Source organism: Bos javanicus, chromosome 19 (assembly GCF_032452875.1).
Source record: "Bos javanicus breed banteng chromosome 19, ARS-OSU_banteng_1.0, whole genome shotgun sequence".
Lineage (NCBI taxonomy): Eukaryota > Metazoa > Chordata > Mammalia > Artiodactyla > Bovidae > Bos > Bos javanicus.
Genome location: NC_083886.1, coordinates 11,217,622 through 11,241,049, shown reverse-complemented (window position 1 = coordinate 11,241,049; position 23,428 = coordinate 11,217,622). Strand labels below are relative to the sequence as shown.

Here is a 23,428-nt window from a genome sequence, read left to right as displayed (position 1 = left end):
TTCAGGATAGTTATATATATATAAATAAATGAATCGCCTTGCTGTAGGCCAGAAACTAACACAACATTGTAAATCGACTATCTTTCAATTAGATAATGTATGTTTATTTAGACTAATAAAGAAGTGTATGCTGTTGTTCAGTCACCCAGTCACGTCTGACTCTGTGACCCCATGGACTGCAGCACACCAGGCCTCCCTGTCCCTCAACATCTCCCAAAGTTTGCCCAAGGTCACGTCCATTGCTCAAGGTCATGTCCACTGCATGGGTGATGCCATCCAGCCATCTCATCCTCTGATGCCCTCTTCTCCTTCTGCCCTCAATCTTTCCCAGCATCAGGCACTTTAAGTGTATAGATGGAAATAAATATATCTAATACAACCATCCACAGATAACCAGTCTTTTTTCTATACATATAAATTTAATAAAATAAAATTAGAATCATAATGTACATAAATTTTTTACCTTGCTTTTTGTCACTTACCGTATCACTAGCATTTCCCCCATGTCATTAAGTATTACTCAAAGACATTATTTTAAATGGATATGTACTATTCATCTTACAAGCATATCATAGCTATCATTTCCTATATAAGACTTAGATCATTTCCGATTTTTTATTATTGATAATGTTGTGTAAAACATTTATGACAAACAAAATATGTAAGCATCTTCTGCTTCCTTATAATATAAAATCAAAACTGAAATTATCAAAGTGTGTGAAAATTTATACAGTTCTAAATACATGTTGCCCAATTGCCCTCAAAGTCTGTTTCCTTATAGCCAAGAGCTCCTTGCTGAGTTAGGCCTTTGGGTTGATTTTTGAGGCAAAATGAAAACCAACCGGGTTAACAACGAGTAATGATGCCCTCGAACCTGAGTACAATCTTCAAGGGTGCAGTGATTTAAGGACTGTTTATCACATTATGGCCTTTAGGCGTTATATTTGCATGGGCGTGGTATCAGCTGATCTGTACTGTAAAATAAGCACCAGTCACCAGCCCACCGTCACTGCTTGACAGTCAGCTAAAATTTAACTTTAGCTGCTAAGGAAACAGTGTGCTTTGTATAAATCCCTACACTGTAATTTTAAAGTTATGGACTTGAGTGAAGAGGCAAGTGACAGGCACAGGAAACAAACCTACCTCTGTTTGCATTAACATAATAGAAAAAGAAGAGGAAGATAACAAGAAAATGGTTATTAAGCTGACAAGGCTCATATGATCCAATTTGTCAGTCACAGAGATTCAGGAAAAGTAATTCCGGCTACTTTCCTATCTCAGAAACCAAGATTTTAAAAACAGTCACATGAAATCAGAAAACTATCTTAGTTTCAAATTCATTCTTTGAAGTTTGTATTTTGTGTTGCTTCAGCAAAATAGTAATGTGGGAACTCAATAGACAATGTTTGATTATACTATAGAAATAGATTCCTTTAAAAAACAGCTTTATTGAGATGTAACAGTTTTCTTTTTGGTTTGTATGTTTATAGAATGTCTTTGGAAGGTTACACAAGGGCTGGTAATTTGCCTCCACAGAAGGGATCTGAAGTGTCTGAGAGACAAGGATGAGACTGGGGTTTTTATTTTCCAATTCTAACCATGTGAATGCAATACCTGTTTAAAAAGCATGAAATAAATATCCTGTTCCTTGTAATGGAAGAAGCAAGTCGGTGCCACTTTGCCCTGAGTCCTATCCCAAGCCATCAGAGATGTGATTACAGTTTATTACAGCTTCTCTTATTAGAAACAGGTCTGTGACGGGGTTTTAGTTTTCAAATTTCGTGACACTTCAGAAGTGCCTTTTACCTCTAGGTTGAAGAGCATGTTAAAGTCCGGGATGCAGACATGCTTGTCCTCCATTTTCCTCCGCATGTTTTTGATGGCATGGATTGATGTCTCATAATAAAGCTGGGGTCTCCTGCGGAGAGGGAAGTCTTTCACCCAGCTGCAGCAAATCTCGTGTAGTTTGCTGAAGACAGAACGGGCCAATTTCACTGTCTCAATCTCTGTGAAAGAAACAGAAACCCCCGATGAAGCGCCTGGTAAAACTGCTTTTCACTCGCCTGCCTAGGAGAGACAGAAGTAGGTCACCTTAGTCAAGTTCCTCCTTAGGAGAAGAAATCCTTCCTTCTCAAGAGAAATGAAACGTTGCTTCTGAAGAGAGAAAATGACAACCTGTCTGATAGAAAATCATCAGCCAGCAGCTGCCACTAAGACACCCTTATGTCATGAGGAGAAAACCTCTGAGCAGGGCTGGATCTATTCCTAGGCTGGAGTCCTTCCAGCCTGTGAGGTGCTCTGGCCATGCCATCTACTTCTGAGTACTTTTGTTTGGCTGCCAAGGTTATCATCTGGAGACCCACGCCCCCTGTGCATAGGAAACGACTGAAATATGAACAACGATTATCCAACGAATTAGAATATGAAAGGCTTATGAAAATGTTGTTTATTTACAAAGTACAGGAATAAGAAGGGTTTACTTTGACTACTGTTTATCTTAGTCTCTTTCTTTCCTCATCTCTTCCTTTATCTTACTCTAGTTTCCTTTCTTTCCTGTAACTGATCATAATTCAGAGTTGAACTATACATTTTTTTGTTATTTGATGTATTTTTTAATTAAAGTTTTGGGCAGTAGCTTATATAGTTTTACCAAAAGGTTAACAAATGAATCTTAAAAGTTCGATATTTCTCTAAGGAAAAGGTACTTTACATTCGTCTATGTGTGTAACCCTAGACTGAACAAAGCAGACGCCAACAGAGGATTCTTCACCTTAGACTACTGAGTCTCCTACTTGGCCCATTCAGTGGAGTAGACTAGCTCACTTCTGAGTCTCCCTGCGTCCCTCAGTGGATGGACAGATGTGTAAGCTTTCAAGGAACACTGACGAGTACTCAGGAGACTGTATCGCACATCATCTCCACTCAAGCTGTCCTCTACTCAAGTTGCAGCAGTTGAAATAACCAAGGGAAGATTAGGTTTTCCCAGGCCAGTATTTTAGAAGCTCCCTCTATATCCCAGTGAAGTCAAGTGAAAGTCACTCAGCTGTGTCCAACTCTTTGCAACCCCATGGACTGTGGCCCACCAGGCTCCTCTGTCCATGGGATTCTCCAGGCAAGAGTACTGGAGTGGGTTGCCATTCCCTTCTCCAGGGGACCTTCCCAACCCAGGGAATTGAACCTGTGTCTCCTGTATTGCAGGCAGATTCTTTACTATCTGAGCCACTAGTAATTTAGAATTCTCAAAACAACTCTTTTTCACTTTACTAAGTCAGATACAGCTTGACAGGCTGAGAAGATGTGTACCAGATGGGCAATGGTTGCACACGCCTCTTCGGATCTAGAGCACAAATCTCAAAGAAGAGAGACTGTGTGTTTTAGAATGGCCTGGGAACTGAGATTCCCTTTTTTTTTTTTTTCCCCCTCATTCTTTACCCTGCTACTGCCTTAATCTGTAACTTTACCTGTTTTCTTATTCAAAATTCTTTTTTAAATGACTGTATTCAGAAAGCTGGTCTCAAGGTTTTTGCTGCTTTTATTTTCCTCACTGACACAGTACAGGGTGGCAAACCATGTATGTGACTTTGTCCCCTTTGCCATTTTTATATAACTGAAAATCAAGAGTACATTTGGAAGAGAAAAAAAGTTCAAAGAGCAAAAGAGGTGTGTATAAGAGGGAAAAACTGAGGCCAGTAGACAACCTAACATTTTGATTATTTTTAGCAACTCCAATCTTTTTGTTTGTTTAAAACACCAGTTGCCAGAAACTGTCTCTTTCAGCCAGCAATTACCTATTTCTATCACTTTCAACCCATCTGGTCTCTGCAACAATATATTGCCCCAAATCTAGACTGTTTATTTAGGTCTGCATTTGACTCAAACACAAGGGAAGATTGCAAAATAATACGTGAGTTCAGAAACTTTCAGGGAGCATGGGGTGAGATGAAACAAACGACTGATATTAATTATCAGGATAGTTTCCAGATTCTCAGATAATAATATAAAACATATCATATTTTGGTTTATTACTTTTTATCTTACTATATAGACCTCTACTGTCCAACAGAGTAGCTTACTAGCTACATGTGGCTACTTAACTTTAATTAAAATGACATAAAATTTAAAACTCAGTTTTTGGTCACATTAGGTATATTTCAAGTACTCAGCAACTATATATAGCCAGTGGCTACCACACTGGACAACATGCAGATAGAGAACATTTCCATCATGTCTACTGCACAGCCCTGGTGTAGACAGATTAAACTGGTCAAGGGAAACAATACAGCTTCCTCTATTATTTAGTAACCTGCTAGATCTGTCTTTGTTCACGCCATCTACTACAACTCTTATCACATTTTTAAACAAAAGATAACATTTACTGAGTATCTGCTACATTCTATGTCTCTGGAACATTTCACTAACAGGTAATACCACTCTCAATCCCAGGTCTATCTGACTCACACCATGCTCTACTTTTCCCAAGTTAGATTGCACATGGACACTGTATTTTAACTGTCCTTGATTAGTCATAGTATAGTACCTAGCAGATAGCAGAAGCTCTAAAGATGTTGACTAAATAAATGAATATGCAAACTTGTAAAATTAAATAACCACTAATAAAGTGTTTGTATGCTTCTTGGTTGGTAATTCTGCTTCCTTGATCTCTCCAACTGTTTCTGCAATGATGCCATTCTTTAAAAATTACTGTAATTCTAAACCATGCTTTAATATAAGGAGGACTGGCTTTTCTATTATTATTAACTTTAGAGATGGCACCTGGGTAGTTCAACGTGTTTATTCTTTCAGAGGAACTACTTTGCCAAGTTTCTGGGGGAAATATGTTGCCCTTATGTTTGGGATCACACTGAATTTACGGAGTTATGTGGAAAAAATTGACTTCTTTTTCATATTAAGTCTTACTCAGGAACAAGTTATACTGTTTCATTAATTGAAATCCACATATGTCCTATTTCTTACTGAATTTATTCCTAGTTATTTTATTTGCTATTTTGAGTCAGAATTTTGTTTTAATGTGTTACTTGGCACCTAGCAAACATTCCTCTTTCTCCCAGGAATACTTTCTTTTCTACTCTCAGTCCATGTGTCTAGGGGTAAAATGTGATTCGGGTCTAACCATTTAGAGACCACATTTCTCTGGCCATAGTTATTGGTTCAGGAAAGGGAAACAACCCAAGATGGACTGATTAGAGTGAGTCCTGTGCCTCATGTAAGAGCAACTGAGTAAAGTTACTCTTAGTTTCCTGCTTGATTTGAACCTGGGCAGATGAAGATCTGATGTTCCCAGCAGTGGTTTTGCCATCCCATGGAGCCTGAAAATAAAATCCAAAGGAGAGAGTAGAGCTGAGAGCTGGAGAAATGCCGGGTCTTTATGACATCATGTGAAGCCTTGAATCTAGTTGTGTAGCCCTTATCTTGAAGGATAGCCAATGAATTGTTTTGCTGAAGCCAGTGGTTACTTGCAACTAAAAAATTCTTGAGTATATACTCTAAACATGCATACTAGGTTTTTGGTTTAAGCCAAATTTTGTCCTACAATGTCCAGTGCTATTTTATTAAGTATATTTTAAAAATTAGAAATAAATATTAAATTTTACCAAATGCTTCCTTAGAGATTATTCTGTTTTTTCCTTTTCACCTATTAATATAAAAATTATGCTAATAAATGTCCCAATATTTTTTTTTCACTGCTGTTTCCTCAGCAGCATAGTGCTAAGCTATAGTAGGCCCTCAATAAAATACTCATCAAATTGTTGTACTAAGTATACAAACATTTCACTTAAGATTTTTCACAATGATTAAGACTCATCTCTCATTTCTTGGTTCTGTCTCAGCCAAGTTTAAGTATGACTGTTATGCTATGCAAATTTTCCTCTTTCCTCATATAACTGGATAATTTATTTAAAAAAGCAATAGAATTATTGTCTTTGATTGTTTGAAAACATTCACCTATAGAATCATCTACTCTTTTTGTCCTTTTTGCCAATCTTCTCAATCTCTTTCTGCTTAAAGCTTTATTAATTTGTATATTTCTAGATAATACCCAGGTTTTCAAATTTATTAATATAAAATTTTCATAATTCTTTTAATATCCTCTATATTAGTGATCATTTTCACCTTCTTATTTTTAATTTTTACATTAGGATATTTTACATTGATTTTAGGTTGTCCAGACAGGAGTTATATCTGTCAACAGAAATGCAAGGTTATTTAACAAATATTCTGTTAGGGATGGCATAAACATAAAAAGAACTTTAAGGTAAAGTTTCTTTAAGTCTGTTTTTGGAAACACCTAGGAGGAGAGTCACACGGCATTTTGGTGGGGACTTCCGTGCCTTTAAGGCAACGACAGCAGGCATTACTCAATATGTTCATTCCCACTCTGCGGTACGGATAAACACAATATGCCCTGTAGAGATTCTCCACTTAGTGATTTGGGTTAAACAGATTAAGGACATGCAAATAGTCTGGAACTATAATAGACCATTCTGAATCACAGCAGTGGCATGGAGACATTACTGGGTAATCTCTTGGAAAAATATAAAATCAGGATGACTAATGGTATCCACTAGAAGAAAATCCCTTCCTTTCACATTTGCTATCTTACAGGGGTTCAGAAAATTCTTCCAACCTAGGTACGTAGGGCAACACTTCAGTCTTAAGTATTCTCCTTGTATAGGAAGTGGTGTAAGAACATCAGTATATAAATAATTGCTGCTTAAAATGGAAAAATAAAATCAAATAAAAAAGGATGCAAAAAAGAGAAAATTGTCCAAGGTAGCAGTCCACCCCCTCACAGCTGTAAATTACTCATCAGTCGTTAATGTCAGTGTACTGATCTGGAGCTGAGTCAGCCATCACCCTGGCTGCAGTGAAGCAGAATTTAATCTCCCTCATCTTTTCATTACAGGGCTTTTACTTCATGCATCAGTACGAGAGGAAAGACCAATGCTTTGCAGCAGGAATTCCATCCAGCTTGACTCTGGAAAAATTTGGTTCCAAGTGAATCAATTACTCTCAGTAAAAACAAGAGGAATTCCTTCCTTGCCAATTTTCTACCAAAAATTCTCTAGAGAGATGAAGGAAGAACAGGAATGTTTATTTTTATATCTGCCTCACATTCTCTGGAATCTAGCTGCCCTAATTCATTAATATATGTTTTGCTCCCTCTGTCCCATGTTTAAAGGCAAATGCTTAAAATAGAACAAATAGAATGAAATATTAAAATTCCTAATGCCCTAGTTTTTACAAAAATTGGTATTTTTAATATGTTAAATATGTATAAGCCTAAGACATTAATAAACATACCTTCATTAATAAACATTCTCATAATTTAACTGAAAAAAAGATGCCCATGCAATTAAATCACATAATTGTCATAAAGAGCTCTATTTATTGGTAGATGTAAAAAAATTGTAAATAATTTTCTTTACGTATTTATTTTCTCTCTGGCCCTGCTGGGCCCCCTCGCTGCACGGGCTCTCCTCTAGCTATGGCGAGCAGGGCTGCTCTCTAGTTGCGGTGCACGGGCTGCTCGCTGGGCTGGCTTCTCCTGTTTTGAAGCCACCAGGGAAGCCCGGCAGACATAAAATTTAATAGGATTAATGAGAAGTTTTGTAACAACCGATCTCCTGAATTTGTATATCTGAGTTTTTTAGATGAATTAAAACTTTAAAGTATGTTTTTCTCAAACTACCCTTCCCTTCACTTATTCATCTTTTCTGTTGTGTCTTCACATTTCTCCCTTCTGTTCATTTACCTAGATATTATTTATGATAACATATTGTTATCATAATCTCCTGCTCCGGTTACCTGCACATGGCTTCAAAATATGCCTGTATTTTCCCTTTCTACTTTTACTGATTAGTTTGAAAAAACATGTTTCTGAAGTTTTTCTCTTGCTACCACTATAAAATATCAACCAGTGGGTAAACATAATTAGATACAGTATTCTGTAGATAATTTATGTGGATTGTTCAACAGAAAATTTTAATATTTTAAAACAAATATTGTAGAAAGGTACTTGCCCACAGTCCCTTCTGTGCCATCCGTCTCCTTTGGGATATAATGTGCAGAAAGATCACTCTGAAGGACTTCGTCTGATGTGGCTCTGGCTAGAGCGGCAGCCAAAAAGGAAGGGCAGTTACTGAAAGAAAACAATAAACGGCTATTCAGCAAGAATTAGAAACATCCCATCTAAAATTACTACTAATTACTTTATTATTAACATATTGTTTCAAAACAAAATTATACCTTTAAACAACAATCGATGCACATTTCTTGAGAAGATATCATATGCTATGCACTTTGCCAAGGCACTGGGTATATACTGGTGAATTAACACAGACATGGCCCCTGACCTGGTGGGGCTTACGATCTGGTTAGGGAGACAGATGACGACTAAGTAAACAAATAGGATATAATTTTGAGTTGGGATAACCTTTATAAGGGAAACAAATAGGATAGAGTGCATTAAAGAGAAGTATCTACTTAGAATAGTCAGGAATGCCTTGCCTTAAAGGATGAGAAAGACTCGGTTATATGGGGGTGGGACTTGGGGACAGTATTCCAGGCAGAGAAAGCAGCACGTGTGCAGACCCTTTCTGAGAGCAAGGTATGTCTGAGCAACCGGAAGAAGCCCAGAAAGATGAAGTATAGCAGGTAAGGGGGAGAGTGATGAGGAGTAAGGTCAGAGGAGCGGAACAGGCCAGTTATATGGATCTCTTGGATGGTAAGGAATTTGGATTTTACTTGAAGTGCAGGGGGAAGTCACTGATGATTGTAAGCAAGAGAGGGTCATAATCAGATATGTTAAATAAAATACGTTGCCTGCTGTCAAAGGGAACTGGCAGGGAGCACGAATGAAGGAGAGCAATCAATAAGGAGATTGTTGTAATCCAGATGAGATTCTTTAAAAAGTGATTGTATTTTAGAGAAAGAAAATATAGAATGTGATTATTATTGTATGCAGAGGTGAGAGAGAGAGAAAAGAATCAGCCTGAGTTTTAGGTTTTGGCCTGTGCCACGAGGTAAATGGTGGCATCATTCACCTAGATGGAGAAAACAGGAAAAGACAGATATGTGGAGGAAAAGGTTAAAGGAGAAAATGAGAATTCATTTTAGCCATGTTAACTTGGAAAAAATTTCTGCAATATCCTAGTGAAGGTGTCAAATGGTTAACTATATATTTTAGTGTGGAGCTAAGAGATGTAAGGAAATTTGGAAGTCATGAATGTATGAATGGTATTTAAAACTAGAGAGATAAAGGGGAATTCTCTGGTGATCCAGCAGTTAGTACTCCGCACTTCCACTGCAGGGGGCAGAGGTTCCTTTCCTGGGTGGGGAACTAAAGATCTCACCAGCTGTGCAGTGTAGCTTAAAAAAAAAAAAAAAAATTCAACTATGGAAATAGAATAGGTCACATAGAGAAAACAAAAAGAGAGAACTGCTATGGACCAGTGACTTCTGTGTGCCTCTGTTTCCCCCCTTTGGAAATAGTAAGTACCTCCCCAATATACCCACTGTATGTTGGGTAGTGGCAGGGAAGGGGCAGATAATATGCCTCTACAGTCCCTAAGTATCCAAATCAAATGGAACTATACTCAGGGAGCTGTCATCAAGAAATTATACCCAAGGAATCTCATCTGGACCTGACTTCACTGAGATTCTGAACCTCAAGCCTGAGTCTGATGCCATTAAGGGATGAAATTTTGGGAGACTCTGAGGGGAGGGGTGAAGGTTTTTTGCATGTGGTAGGGATACGAATTGTATGGCCAGAACAGACTGGCAAATTGTTTTTCTAAAAGAGATCACAGCAGTATTTCTGGTGCTACGTGCTCTTTAAGAACCTTACCATTACACATGAAAGTGAATGAGCCTTTGATGAAAAAAGAAGTGGCCAAAGTGATGCCGTGTGGCTTCTGAGGTTTGGTCATTAAAGGCTGCATGACTTTCCCCTGGCTTTCTCGTCTCTCTTCCTTCACTTTCTCCTTTTCCTCCCCCTCCTCCTTCCCTTCCCCCTGGGACACAGACAGGTTCATGTGGGTGTTAGCTGAGGCTTCCAGTCAAGAGCTATTATTATCAATTGCTTGACATGGTAACAGCACAGACCTTCAGAAGATACCAGTACCAGCCTGAATCTTCCAGCTGAGGCCCCAGACATTATGGAACAGAGAAAGCTGACCCTGCTTTGTCCAGTCTTATGCTCAAAGAAACTATGAGTATAATTAATGATTGTTTCATGACGCTAATTTCTGTGTTAATTTGTTACATGGCCATAATAACTGAAAACCCAACATTTAGAAGCTTAGTGGAAGATAAGGAACCTATAAACACTGAAAAGAAATAGCAAGATAAGTAAAAGGCAAACCAAAGGAGTAGAATATCTGAGTGAAGGAATTGTCAATTCCATCAATACTACTGAGAAGTCCGACAAGGGGAAATTAGATACTGAATTTAATAACATGTAAATAGATCATCACTGACTGGGTGCCAAGACAATTCAATGGGGGAAAATAGTCTTTTCTACAAATGGTGCTGGAACAATTGTGATATTCACACACCAAATAATCAACTTAGCCTCTTTCCTTACACCATGTACAAAAATTTATTCATGTAAATAAATGTAAGTGTTAAACTATTAAAATCTTAAAATCTATTTAAACTATTAAAATATTAAAAGAAAACATAGGGGACTTACCTGGCAGCACAATGGAAAAGAACCTGCCTGCCAATGCAGGGGACACAGGTTCGATTCCTGGTCCGGGAAGAACCCACATGCCTCGGAGCAACTAAGACCCGGTGCCACAACCACTGAGCCCACGCTTCAGAGCCTGAGCTCGGCAACAAGAGGAGCCTGAGCGCCACAACTGGAGAGCAGCCCCCACTCACCACAACTAGAGAAAGCCCTTGCACAGCAACGAAGATCCAGTGCAACCAGAAATAAAATTATTAAAAAAAAAAAAAAAAAGCATAGGAGTAAAACTTCATGACCTTGGATCAGGCAATGGCTTCCCTAAATATGACACCAAAATTACAAGCAACAAAAGAAAAAAAATGAGTTAAATTGAACTGTATCAAAATTTAAAACTTTCATACCACAAATCAAGAAAGTGAAAAGGCAACTCACACAACAGTAGAAATATCTGTGAATCACATATCTGAAGAGGAGCTGGCATTCAAAATATATAAAGAACTCTTTTAACTTAATAATAAAAAAGACAATGCTGTTTTAAAATGGGCAAAGGACCTGAATAGTACTTCTCCAAAGAAGATATACAAATGGCCAATAAACACATGAAAAGATGCTCACCTTCATTAGTTGTTAGGGAAATGCTAATCAAAACCACAATGAACACTGGATTCACTGCAATATTGTTTACAATAGCCAAGACATAGAAGAAAACTAAATATCCATCAACAGAGGAATGGATAAAAATGTGGTACAATGGAAGATTACTCAGCCATTAAAAAGAATGAAATAATGCCATTTGTAGCAACATGGATGGACTCAGAAAGTGCCATACTGAGGCAAAGTAAGTCAGGGAAGGAGAAACATCATATGACATCCCTTATAGGTGGAATCTGAAGAGAAAATATAAAAATGAGCTTACGTACAAAGCAGAAAGAGACTTACAGACTTAGAAAACAAACTTATGGTTGCCAAGGGGAAGGGATAGTTAGGGACTTTATAAAGGTCTTGTACACACTGCTATATTAAAATGGAGAACCAACAAAAACCTATTGTACAGGACTCTGCTCAATGTTATGTGCCAGACTGGATGGGAGGGGGGCTTGGGGAGAATGGATACATGTATATGTGTGACTGAGTCCCTTCACTGTTCACCTGAAACTATCACAACGTTGTTAATCGGCTATCAGTTCAGTTCAGTTCAGTCGCTCAGTTGTATCTGACTCTTTGTGACCCCATAAAGTGCAGAATGCCAGGCCTCCCGGTCCATCACCAACTCCTGGAGTTCACTCAGTCTCACGTCCATCGAGTTGGTGATGCCATCCAGCCATCTCATCCTCTGTCATCCCCTTCTCCTCCTGCCCCCAGTCCCTCCCAGCATCAGAGTCTCTTCCAATGAGTCAACTCTTAGCATGAGGTGGCCAAAGTACTGGAGTTTCAGCTTTAGCATCATTCCTTCCAAAGAAATCCCAGGGCTGATCTCCTTCAGAATGGACTGGTTGGATCTCTTTGCAGTCCAAAGGACTCTCAAGAGTCTTCTCCAACACCACAGTTCAAAAGCATCAATTCTTCGGTGCTCAGCTTTCTTCACAGTCCAACTCTCACATCCATACATGACCACTGGAAAAACCATAGCCTTGACTAGACGGACCTTTGTTGGCAAAGTAATGTTTCTGCTTTTCAATATGCTATCTAGGTTGGTCATAACTTTTCTTCCAAGGAGTAAGCGTCTTTTAATTTCATGACTGCAGTCACCATCTGCAGTGATTTTGGAGCCCAAAAATATAAAGCCTGACACTGTTTCCACTGTTTCCTCATCTATTTCCCATGAAGTGATGGGACCAGATGCCATGATCTTCGTTTTCTGAATGTTGAGCTTTAAGCCAAGGTTTTCACTCTCCTATACCCCAATACAAAATAAAAAGCTTAAAAAAAAAAACCTATCACTAAAGGTTAATAAACACAGAAAAATAACCACTGTGAGATACCATTTCAAACCCACATGATGACTATCATTAAATAGGCAGGTAATGAAACAAGTATTGACAACTATGTGGAAAAATCGGGAACTCTCATATATTTCTGGTAGGAATGTAAAATGATGCAGGTGCTTTTGTCAGTCCTTAAAATGTTAAACATAAAGTTACTAAATGGACCAGCAATTCCATTCATAGGTATATATTCAAAAGGAATGAAAATAAGGCCCTGGTCCAGTGGCTAAGATTCCATGCTCCCAGTGCAGGGGGCCCAGGTTTGATACCTGGTTGCTGCTAAGTCACTTCAGTCGTGTCCGACTCTGTGCGACCCCACAGACAGCAGCCCACCAGGCTCCCCTGTCTCTGGGATTCTCCAGGCAAGAACGCTGGAGTGGGTTGCCATTTCCTTCTCCAATGCAGGAAAGTGAAAAGTGAAAGTGAAGTCACTCAGTCGTGTCCGACTCTTTGCAACCCCACGGATTGCAGCCCACCAGGCTCCTCCACCCATGGGATTTTCCAGGCAAGAGTACTAGAGTGGGGTGCCATTGCCTTCCCCATGATACCTGGTTAGGGAACTAGATCTCACATGCCATACTAAAGATTCTGCACACCATAACGAAGAACAGAGATCCCATGTGCTCCAACTAAGACCCACCAGTGCAGCCAAATAAATAAATAAATAAATATTACTCCCCAAAAAATACCCCAAAAGAAATGAAAATACACATCCACACAAAGCTTGTACATGAATGCTCACAACAGTATTATTCATAATAGCCAAAAAGCATAAACAACCAAATGCTCATCAACTGATCATGAATAAATAAAATAGGTAGTATATTTATCAGCTAGAAAAGAATGAAGTATTAATGTATGCATAGTATTAATACAATGTAGATGAAACTTGAAAACATTACAGGAAATGACAGAACCTGGTCACAAAACCACATATTATAATATTCCATTATATGAAAAGTTCAGAAATGATGAATCTAGAAATAGTAGAGTGGTGGTGTACTCTTGCCTGGAAAATCCCATGGAGAAGCTTGGAAGGCTGCAGTCCATGGGGTCGCTGAGGGTTGGACACGACTGAGCGACTTCACTTTCACTTTCATGTACTGGAGAAGGAAATGGCAATCTACTCCAGTGTTCTTGCCTGGAGCATCCCAGGCATGGAGGAGCCTGGTGGTATGCCATCTATGAGGTCACACAGATTCGGACACAACTGAAGCAACTTAGCAGCAGCAGCAGCCTAGGGCTGAGGACGAGGTGAGACATGAGCTACTGCGAATGGGTAGGGGGTTTCTTTTGGGGGTGATAAAAATGTTCTAGGGACTTTCCTGGTGGTCCAGTGGTTAAGAATGGTAGTAGCCTTCCAATGCAGAACTAAGATTCAATCCCGGGTCAGGGAGCTACAATATACATGCCACAGTGCAATTAAGTCTGTGTGTTGCGACTACTGAGCCCGAGTGCACTAGAGACCCGGCGCACCGCAACTAGGATCGACTCAACGCAGCCAAATAGTGGCTTCAGTATATTCACAATGGTTTAACCATCACTCTATGGTTTTAGAACATCTGAAAAAATATTTATTCAAATACATAAATACAGTCTTAATATTCAAAATCTTAGATAAGTGTGATGGTTAAACTATTCTGAACATACTAAAACCACTGAATCGTATACTTTAAATTAGTAACTTTCATGGTATGTGAATTACATCTCAGTAAAGACATTTGGAAAAATCACTAACTTTGTTAACAACCACTGAACAGTGCAAGTGAAAATCAGATTAGAATGGGTTCGTAAAGGAGGGGCAAGGAGGTGTGACAATGGAGGGAATGGGGTGGTAACTTAAAGGGGACCCGGGCCAGGGGAAGTCTGCTGTTTTAGAATGCTTTGGAATATGACCGCATACTAAATGAAGTCATCCAAAATGAAAGACTGAGATACGGTGGGAGAGAGGGCATGACCAAAGGAGCAAAGCTCTCGAGAAGGCAAGAATGGATGAGGTGCAATCCAGACATGGAAACCCTGACCTGATAGGATGTGGCATATTTCCTTAGTGGGAAAAGGAAAGAAGAAAATGGATACAGATGCAGGTAGATTTCCACATTTCTTAGTAGGAAAATAAGAGAATCCCCATCTAATGGCTTGATTCCACCATAACTTATTGAGGCTTACAGTGTGGAAGGCACTGTTCGTGCTCAGGTATACACAACCAAAAAAGACAGAACTCCCTAGCTTTGGAGCTTACATTCTAGAGGATGGTTTCTCAGCAAAGTATGAGGCTAGATTGGTAGTTCTCAAACTGTTGCATGGATCAGAATCACCTCCAGGGCTTGTTAAAATACAGATTTTTGGGCCCCATCCTCAGTTGCTGACTCAGGAGGCCTGGAGCAGGGCTTAAGGATTTTCTTTTCTAACATGTTGTGGTGCTGGAGAAGACTCTCTGCGAGTCCCTAGGACAGCAAGGAGATCAAAGCAGTCAATCCTAAAGGAAATCAACCCTGATTATTCACCAGAAGGACTGATGCTAAAGCTCCAATACTTGGCCACAGATGAGAAGAGCCGACTCATTGGGAAAGACTGAAGGCAGGAGGAGAAAGGGAGAACAGAGGATGAGGTGGTTGGATGGCATCACCGACTCAATGGACATGAGTTTGAGCAAGCTCTGGGAGATGGTGACAGACAGGGAAGCCCGGTGTGCTGCTGTTTATGGGGTCACAGAGTCGGACGCGGCTTGGTGACTAAACAGCAGCAGCATGTTCCCAGCTGATGCTTATGCTGCTCGTCTGGAAACCACATTCCGAGAACCACTAGGTTAGATCATCAACTGAGTGGTGACAGCAGAAAGCATGTGGGGAGAAGGGAGGAAGAGAAAGCAAATGTGAAATATCATTCAACAGTGCTAAGAGACTGTTTGAGACACTTTTTAAAATTAAATCAGTCCTTCTGCTTCTAAAATCATAGAATAGGTAATTTCTCTACCTGTTTTCATGTGCCATATATAACATGTGTGGGTAAAAACAACTCTAGTTCATCAAGATTTGAAGTTTTGCAAGGTGAGTACTATTAAGCAGAGATACGGAAGTTGAGCAACTTTTAAAGGATATGATTACAATGTTAGACCATGGACTCTAAGTTGGCTAAGAAAGAAAGAACAGATATGAGTTGTAGATCATTGTGGTCCAAATGCAATTAAAGAATTGTAGTGGGAATACTTGGATACATAATCTAAAAGGAAAGAAAGCTGTAGTCTGAGAACAAGATACTTGCATGCATGATTTTGGAGCTGGTGCAATTTTTATAACAAGGTTTAGGTGGGACCAAGAAAGTGAGTGGCTTAGAAATAAACAATTTGGCAAAGTTCACATCCTAAGTCTCCAAGAAAACTTTGAAAATTTTGTTTATCATTCATCAGTATTTTTCAAATTGTAGATTATGATCCATTAGTGGGTAATTATATCAACTTACGAATTGTGAACCACATTTTTTTAAAAAAAAGGAAATAGAATAAGGTACAGGAGGTAAGGCTAAGTATTCCAGATACATATTAGGGAAGTATATACCAAATCCTGATTATGATGAAAAAAATTGAAAGTTACTGCGTTTTAAGAATTATGAAATAAATTGATGACTTTCCCTGAAACACACATACTTTATAAACAGTATTACCAATTATCCTTTCATGCTTATCTGATTTTTCTTGATGAGTCAAAATCTTCCTTCATAGATCTAAACTCTTTGTCAGCATTGCTTGTCTTTACCTTTCACCATGCTTTAGTTTAATTACCTGGACACATTTAGATATTTTGCCTAAATGGACTCTTAGATATTTATAACATTTACTTGGTCCCTTGGCTATTTTAAAATTTATGTTTTAAAAAATCTGAAAATCTTGCTTGCAATCACTTCCTAGAGTTCACCCTAAAAGGATATCTTTTTTTATAGTTATTAAACTATCTGGATCTTGGTTCACTAAAGCTAAGAATGTGAAAACTTCACAGAATAAGGCAAGAACCATTAGTCTCATTTATGTGTCACCTGCAATACATTTTTAGACACAGTTAATGCAATTTTTTACTTTTTGTCAGACAGAATGAAAATATTTTCAGTGAAGTAGGGAAGAAGATTAGCTGACTAATACCTAGACATAAAACATCAAGCTAGACACCTCACCCACATCAGCTATTCCGACATGTCAAAAAGCTGTAACACTTAGCATGAATAAGTTCTTATGGTTTTGATTCTGAAATGAAAGTGATTATTTCTGAAATTTCAGAATTGCAAATATATTTTAAAACATAGTCACATCAGAGAAAATTTGATCAACTCAAATAAAAGCTTATCATTAAAGCCTGTCATCTTTAAGAGAACTACCAAGAGCAACTAATATGATAATAACATAGCAAACCAATGTTTCCTCATACAATATTTGAAAGAACCCAACACAGAAGGCTTTAGAATTTGAAAGTTTGGCAAATGTATTATATAACAAATAACAGAGGAAGGCCAATAATCAAGGCAATCTGGGGAACTGGGGTTTCAAATGTTATCATGTTGAGAACATTGCTGAAGAAGAGTATGGTTAGAAAATTTTTAATTTTTGCAGTGTGTGTCATTTTGGGGGACTGGCTCTTTTAAAATCAAATTAATCTAAAGGCCCTTCAGATCCAGTCAAAGAACATTCTTTTGCTATTTAAAAAATTAATTAATTTGAGTGTGTCAGGTCTTGGTTTCAGCTTGCAGGATCTTTCACTGTGGTGTGTGGACTCTCTAGTTGTGGTGCATGGGTTTAGCTGCTCCCTAGAACGTGGGCTCTTAGTTCTCCAACCAGGGATTGAACCTGTGTCCCTTGCATCGCAAGGTGGATTCTTAACCACTGGACCACCAGGGAAGTCCTCTGTTTTGCTATCTACTTATATTAACAGATATTTCTGAAGTGCTTACAATTTCTATCTCAATTCACATCCTGCAAACAAAGGAAATATGTTTTCATACATTTCAATATGTTACTTTCTTGTTCTGAGAATCAAAGTACAAACTTTATATATTCATAGATAAAAATAAAATCCTATTTTATGTCTAAATCATATACAAGATATATGCATAATCACTTTTTGAACAATGTTGACATATCATTAATTAGGGGTCTGGTTAATTTTTAAGCTTAATCACATACGTAATTCCAGTTCATGGGAATTCCCTAGAGGTCCAGGGGACCTCATGCTCTCACTGTTAAGGGCAAAGTTGAGGGCCTGGTTTCAATCCCTGGTCAGGGAACTAGGATCTGCAGATTATGTGGATAGGTAAAAAAAAGAAGAAGAAAAAAGTTTCACTTCATTGAAGTTATCTGTCAATCAATACATGAATGCATATTTGGATTTCTCTGTATACTGACTTTTTCAACACTATATATTGTGAAGCAGAAATCCAAGTCTATTAAGTTTCATAAACTGAACTCTGTAAACAAAGCACGGGGTCTTGCTTTAAATAGCTCAGTTGGTAAAGAATCTGCCTGCAATTCAGGAGACCCCAGTTCCATTCCTGGGTCGAGAAGACAGATCCACTGGAGAAGGGATAGGCTACCCACTCCAGTATTCTTGGGCTTCCCTTGTGGCTCAGCTGGTAAAGAATCTGCCTGCAATACGGGAGACTTGGGTTCAATCCCTGGATTGGGAAGATCCCCTGGAGAAGGGAAAGGCTACCCACTTTCACTTTCTTTTTTTTTTTTAAAGATGATAATACTTTTTAAAATTTATTTTAATTGGAGGCTAATTACTTTACAATATTGTAGTGGGTTTTGCCATACATTGACATGAATCCGCCACAGGTCTACATGTGTTCCCCATCCTGAATCCCCCTCCCACCTCCCTCAGGGTCATCCCAGTGCACCAGCCCTGAGCACCTTGTCTCATGCATCGAACCTGGACTGGCGATCTGTTTCACATGTGATAATATACATGTGTCAGTGCTGTTCTCTCTCACTTTCACTTTCTTCAGACACACAAAAATAAAACATAGATTCAGTTTTCCCTGTTGCTCATATTGGCTAGTATCATCTTCATCCTCAGACTATTTATCTGAGTAGGTCAATGTTAACACCTCAATTCGATTTCAGAAATAACCACAGCCCCAAACATGCTTGATATAAGATTTTGAACTATAAAAATACAACTGTATTTACTGACCTTCAACAGTTCAGTACTTATCAATGTTTATACTATTTTATTTTAATCAGCCTTTCCCCAAATTGGTCTTTTAAAAAGCTATACAGAATATCTGGGAGCAGTATTTATGGATGAGGCAGATGTTAAGTATTGTTATGGATTAAAAGTTTGTCTCCCCACCCTAAATTCATATGCTGAAATTCTAATTCCCAAAGTAATGGTATTTGGAGGTGGAACCTTTGGGAGGGAATTAAGTGATGAGGATGGATCCCTTGTAAATAAGATTAGTGCCCTTATAAAAAAGAAATTCTAGAGAGCTCCCTTGCCCCTTCCACCAGGTGAGGACACAAGGAAAATACAGTTATCTCCACGCCAGAAAGCATGCCCTCACTAGACATTGAATCTGCCCATGCTTTGATCCTGAATTTCCCAGCCTCCAGAAATGTAAGAAATAAATTTTTGTTGCTTATAGGCCCTCCAGTCTACAGTAATTTGTTAAAGCAGCCCAAATAGACGAAGATAACCATCATGTGTGCATGCTCAGTAGCTCAGTCGTGTCTGACTCTTTGTGACGCTATGGATTATAGCCCACCAGGCTCCTCTGTCCACAGGATTTTTAGGCAAGAATATCAAAGTGGGTCGCCATTTCCTTCTGCAGGGGATCTTCCCGACCCAGGGAATCAAACACACATCTCCTGTGTCTCCTGTATCGGTAGGCAGATTCTTTACCACTGAGCTACCTGAGAAGCAAGACAATCATTATGGGAACTACTCAAATCACTATCATAATCAGTGGAGCACAGAGAAGCAAAACGTCTGTTCTGAGCATGCTCATTTCTTATGCTCTAGATGAGCAATGATTTCCTTAGATTTCATTGCAGGACCAAGTCACAGAAGAATCCAGAGCATTCCTTTCACCTAAAATGCTTGCAGGAATTTTTTTAAAAGATGAAGAATAATCAGGGATCACTACTGACTTTGAAGCCTGGACATAAACAGTTGCACACAAGCAAGACCTAAAATTTCTGTCAATTTGTCCTTTAATTGCTCTTCACTCAGTATTCTGGACTGGAGAATTCCAAGGACTATACAGTCCGTGGGGTCGCAAAGAGTCAGACATGACTGAGCAACTTTCACCTTCATTTGTTGGAGAGAGGTTTTAGCAGAAATACGAGGAGTTAGAAAGCTTGGTTCTAGTTCTAGCTGGGTAACCTGAGAAAAGATGCTTAAATTCTCTGGATTTTAGCTCCTCAATAGAAAAATTAAGACACTGAAACAAAATGACTGTGAAGTCTCTTCCAGGTTTAAAATTCTAATTCTATAATTCTATTCCAATAAGGTTTTGAATTTCAAAGATAAAACAAAGACAATTTAAAGGTATAAATCAACACACTTCAGATCCAAACAAATGTTTTTACATACATACACCAAGCAGAATGGAAATAAATTCTATATATTCCTTTTGTAAGCAATATGGGGATACTCTCCTTTATGTACCAGGTGTCTTGGTAAAAGCTGAATGTATATTTATTTTGATAAATGCAATCAATCCTTGCAGTGAATCTACCAGTTAAGGGAAGAATCCCTCAGATTTTACATATTGTTTTCTTAAAGAGACATGCCTATTCCATAAACATCATATGAAATAATAGTTACCAACTGGTTATGAAGTTCTATATTTCACTGCCTTGGGTCTTCGTTGTTGCACAAGGGCTTTCTCCAGCTGCAGTGTGCCAGCTGCGCACTGCGCGGCTTCTCTTGTTGCAGAGCATGGGCTCTAGGGTGTGCAGGCTGCAGTACTTACCGTGAACAAGCTCAGTAGCTGCGGCTAGCTTTATATTGAAAACAAAAGAGTACTTTTCCTACCTCTTTAAAAATGTTTATTTACAAGAGCTTATTATTCTTTCTCCACTTTATAGGCTGACATGAATCCAGTCCAATTTTTTCACTAGAGAAAAGGAAAGAAGTCAGATTGGAACTGAATATGAAAGCTGGCTCTCTTTTAGGACTGTATATTGCCATCTTGGTATAAAGTATGAACCAATAGCCAAAGAAGATTATTCTAGCATAAAATATTTAATTTTCATTTATTTTCAAATATTTGGGTGGATAAGTTTTGTTAGATGGACAGGATAGTATTTTAATCGGATCTTTTCCCTGAGTTGTCTTGTTAGTATCTTCTACTTGCATAATAAGACAATACACATTTTAAGACTGCACTCTGAATTCTTGCTACAAAACAAGTCAGGAAGCATTTTCCTCACAATGCCAAACCTACACAAATCACTAAAGACATTATTAGATAAATTAGAGGTTTAAAAGTACATCCTTCCTGACATTGGCAACGTGGGCGTCGGCAAAGCACCCACAGCTGTGTTTCAGCAGTCTTGGCAGAGCGTTCCTAAGGTAATGAAAATTCTGGAAGGTGGAAGTTTCCATCAGTTAACTCTAAGAGAGATGTGTCTAGAGCAGCCTCATCTCAGCCCACATATCATGATGCTGTCTACTCAATAGGCCCTTGCTAGGGTGATAACAGGTAAACGTTAAATTTCTGATCATTCCCCTCCCCCAGGTTAATCATATGTATTCTAAATCTATAATAAGACATTAAATTAAAATAAAGAAGGCAAATTCTCTACCAGACTTGGTATTCTTTTTCTTAGTGGCCCAAATGGAGTTAAAATCAGGATTGATTTTTTTCCTCTTTAAGTTATTTTCTTCCTTTCTATAACAACCTCTAGGAATACCACCTGGAGTCAGCTGATTATAATGCCCACACATCACAGATTCTCTTAGTGAGCTTTTCTGAATATAAATAATGTTAACTACCAAATGACTAGCTCCTGAAGTTCTGGGTTTGAAGTACTTACAACAGAAATTTCATTCCGTACTGTTGCTATCAGTATTATAATTCTAACAATCATCTGTTCACTCTGAACAGGTTGATATTCCAGCACAGCCGAGAGTACCCTAAGCTTTCTGTGAACAGCAGTCTAGGCGTTACACAGTCACCAAAGATCAAACCAGCACCAGTGTCGTAAGACCACAAAGCGAAGGCGGCTCAGCAGTAACTCTTTTGTCACTACTCTTACGACCAAAAGGAATTAAACTGTACAAGTTACTGAAACTTGTCCACATCACCAGTGTACCTTCTAGGGGCTAACTCCTACAGTCTAGTCTCAGGTCTGACACACTTTAGACGCATCTGACTGCTGACTATTCCCTCTGCTTTGATACACTTCCTTTTCTAGGTTTCCAGAACATCACACTCTCCTACATGTTACTCACAGGATTCTGTCTTTTCAATCTCATTTGATGGTTCCTTCTCTTCTTCCTGCATTTGGAATTCCTTTTACCATGTTGTAAGTCTTTTCTTCTTTTTGCATAGACTTTATCAATTTTTAGTATACCGTATATGTTTGTTATTTGTTATGTTTATCATTTATTTTAGACTTTATTCTTCTTCCCACTAGACTGCAGATTTTGCAATTTATTTTTGTTGGAGTGTAACTGCTTTACAATGTTGTGTTAGTTTCTACTATATAGCAAAGTGAATCAGCCATATGTATACATACGTCCACTCTTTTTTGGATTTCCTCCCCATTTAGATCACCACAGAGCACTGAGCAGACCACAGGTGTTTTGGTCTACTTTTTGTCATTGATATCTAATGCCCACATCTGTGCCTGGCACACAGTGATCAACACTATTTGCTGAATAAATACTGAATAAATAAGCTTCTGTCTTCCTGATTTATATATGTTTAAGCCATTCCCTAACTTTTCATAATGAATGTTCCAAGAATGGAGAAAATCAATACATTTTACAAGAGTATTCCACAAAACATGATGTTGAATTCTTACATGTAGGCTATGAAACTTGGGCTAGTATTAGTAAGTGATAACTACTGGCATACAGGAACTATGGTCATATTTACACTTTTGCTGTCAACTCAAATAACTGGTTTATGCTGACACTTCATTTATAGGTGTCTTTAGCCCCCTTTCACTAAAAGACAATATATTCAAAAATTTAAAACATGTATGGCTTTTTAATAGGAGCTAAAGACTGCAGCCATGAAATTAAAAATGCTTACTCCTTAGAAGAAAAGTTATGACCAACCTAGATAGCATACTGAAAAGCAGAGACATTACTTTGCCAACACTAGACATTACTTTGTCTAGTCAAGGCTATGGTTTTTCCAGTGGTCACATATGGATGTGAGAGTTGGACTGTGAAGAAAGCTGAGCGCTGAAGAATTGATGCTTTTAAATTGTGGTGCTGGAGAAGACTCTTTTTTGTTTTTTAATTTCATCTTATTTTTAAACTTTACAATATTGTATTGGTTTTGCCAAATATCGAAATGAATCCGCCACAGGTATACATGTGTTCCCCATCCTGAACCCGCCTCCTTCCTCCCTCCCCATACCATCCCTCTGGGTCGTCCCAGTGCACCAGCCCCAAGCATCCAGTATCGTGCATCGAACCTGGACTGGCGACTCGTTTCATACATGATATTATACATGTTTCAATGCCATTCTCCCAAATCTTCCCACCCTCTCCCTCTCCCACAG

General features: G+C 38.5%; 1 protein-coding gene across 2 annotated transcripts in view; it reads right to left on the bottom strand.

Annotated features, from left to right (window-relative positions):
• The window catches only part of PPM1E (protein phosphatase, Mg2+/Mn2+ dependent 1E), a 211,267-nt gene that overhangs the window by 13,182 nt on the left and 174,657 nt on the right, over positions 1 to 23,428 (bottom strand). For both annotated transcript variants that reach the window (XM_061390164.1, XM_061390163.1), the window contains exons 2-3: positions 8,043 to 8,161; positions 1,807 to 2,006 (exon numbers count right to left, since the gene is read on the bottom strand). In XM_061390164.1, coding sequence (XP_061246148.1) covers positions 1,807 to 2,006; positions 8,043 to 8,161 — 319 coding nt within the window. The remainder of the gene's footprint in view (positions 1 to 1,806; positions 2,007 to 8,042; positions 8,162 to 23,428) is intronic.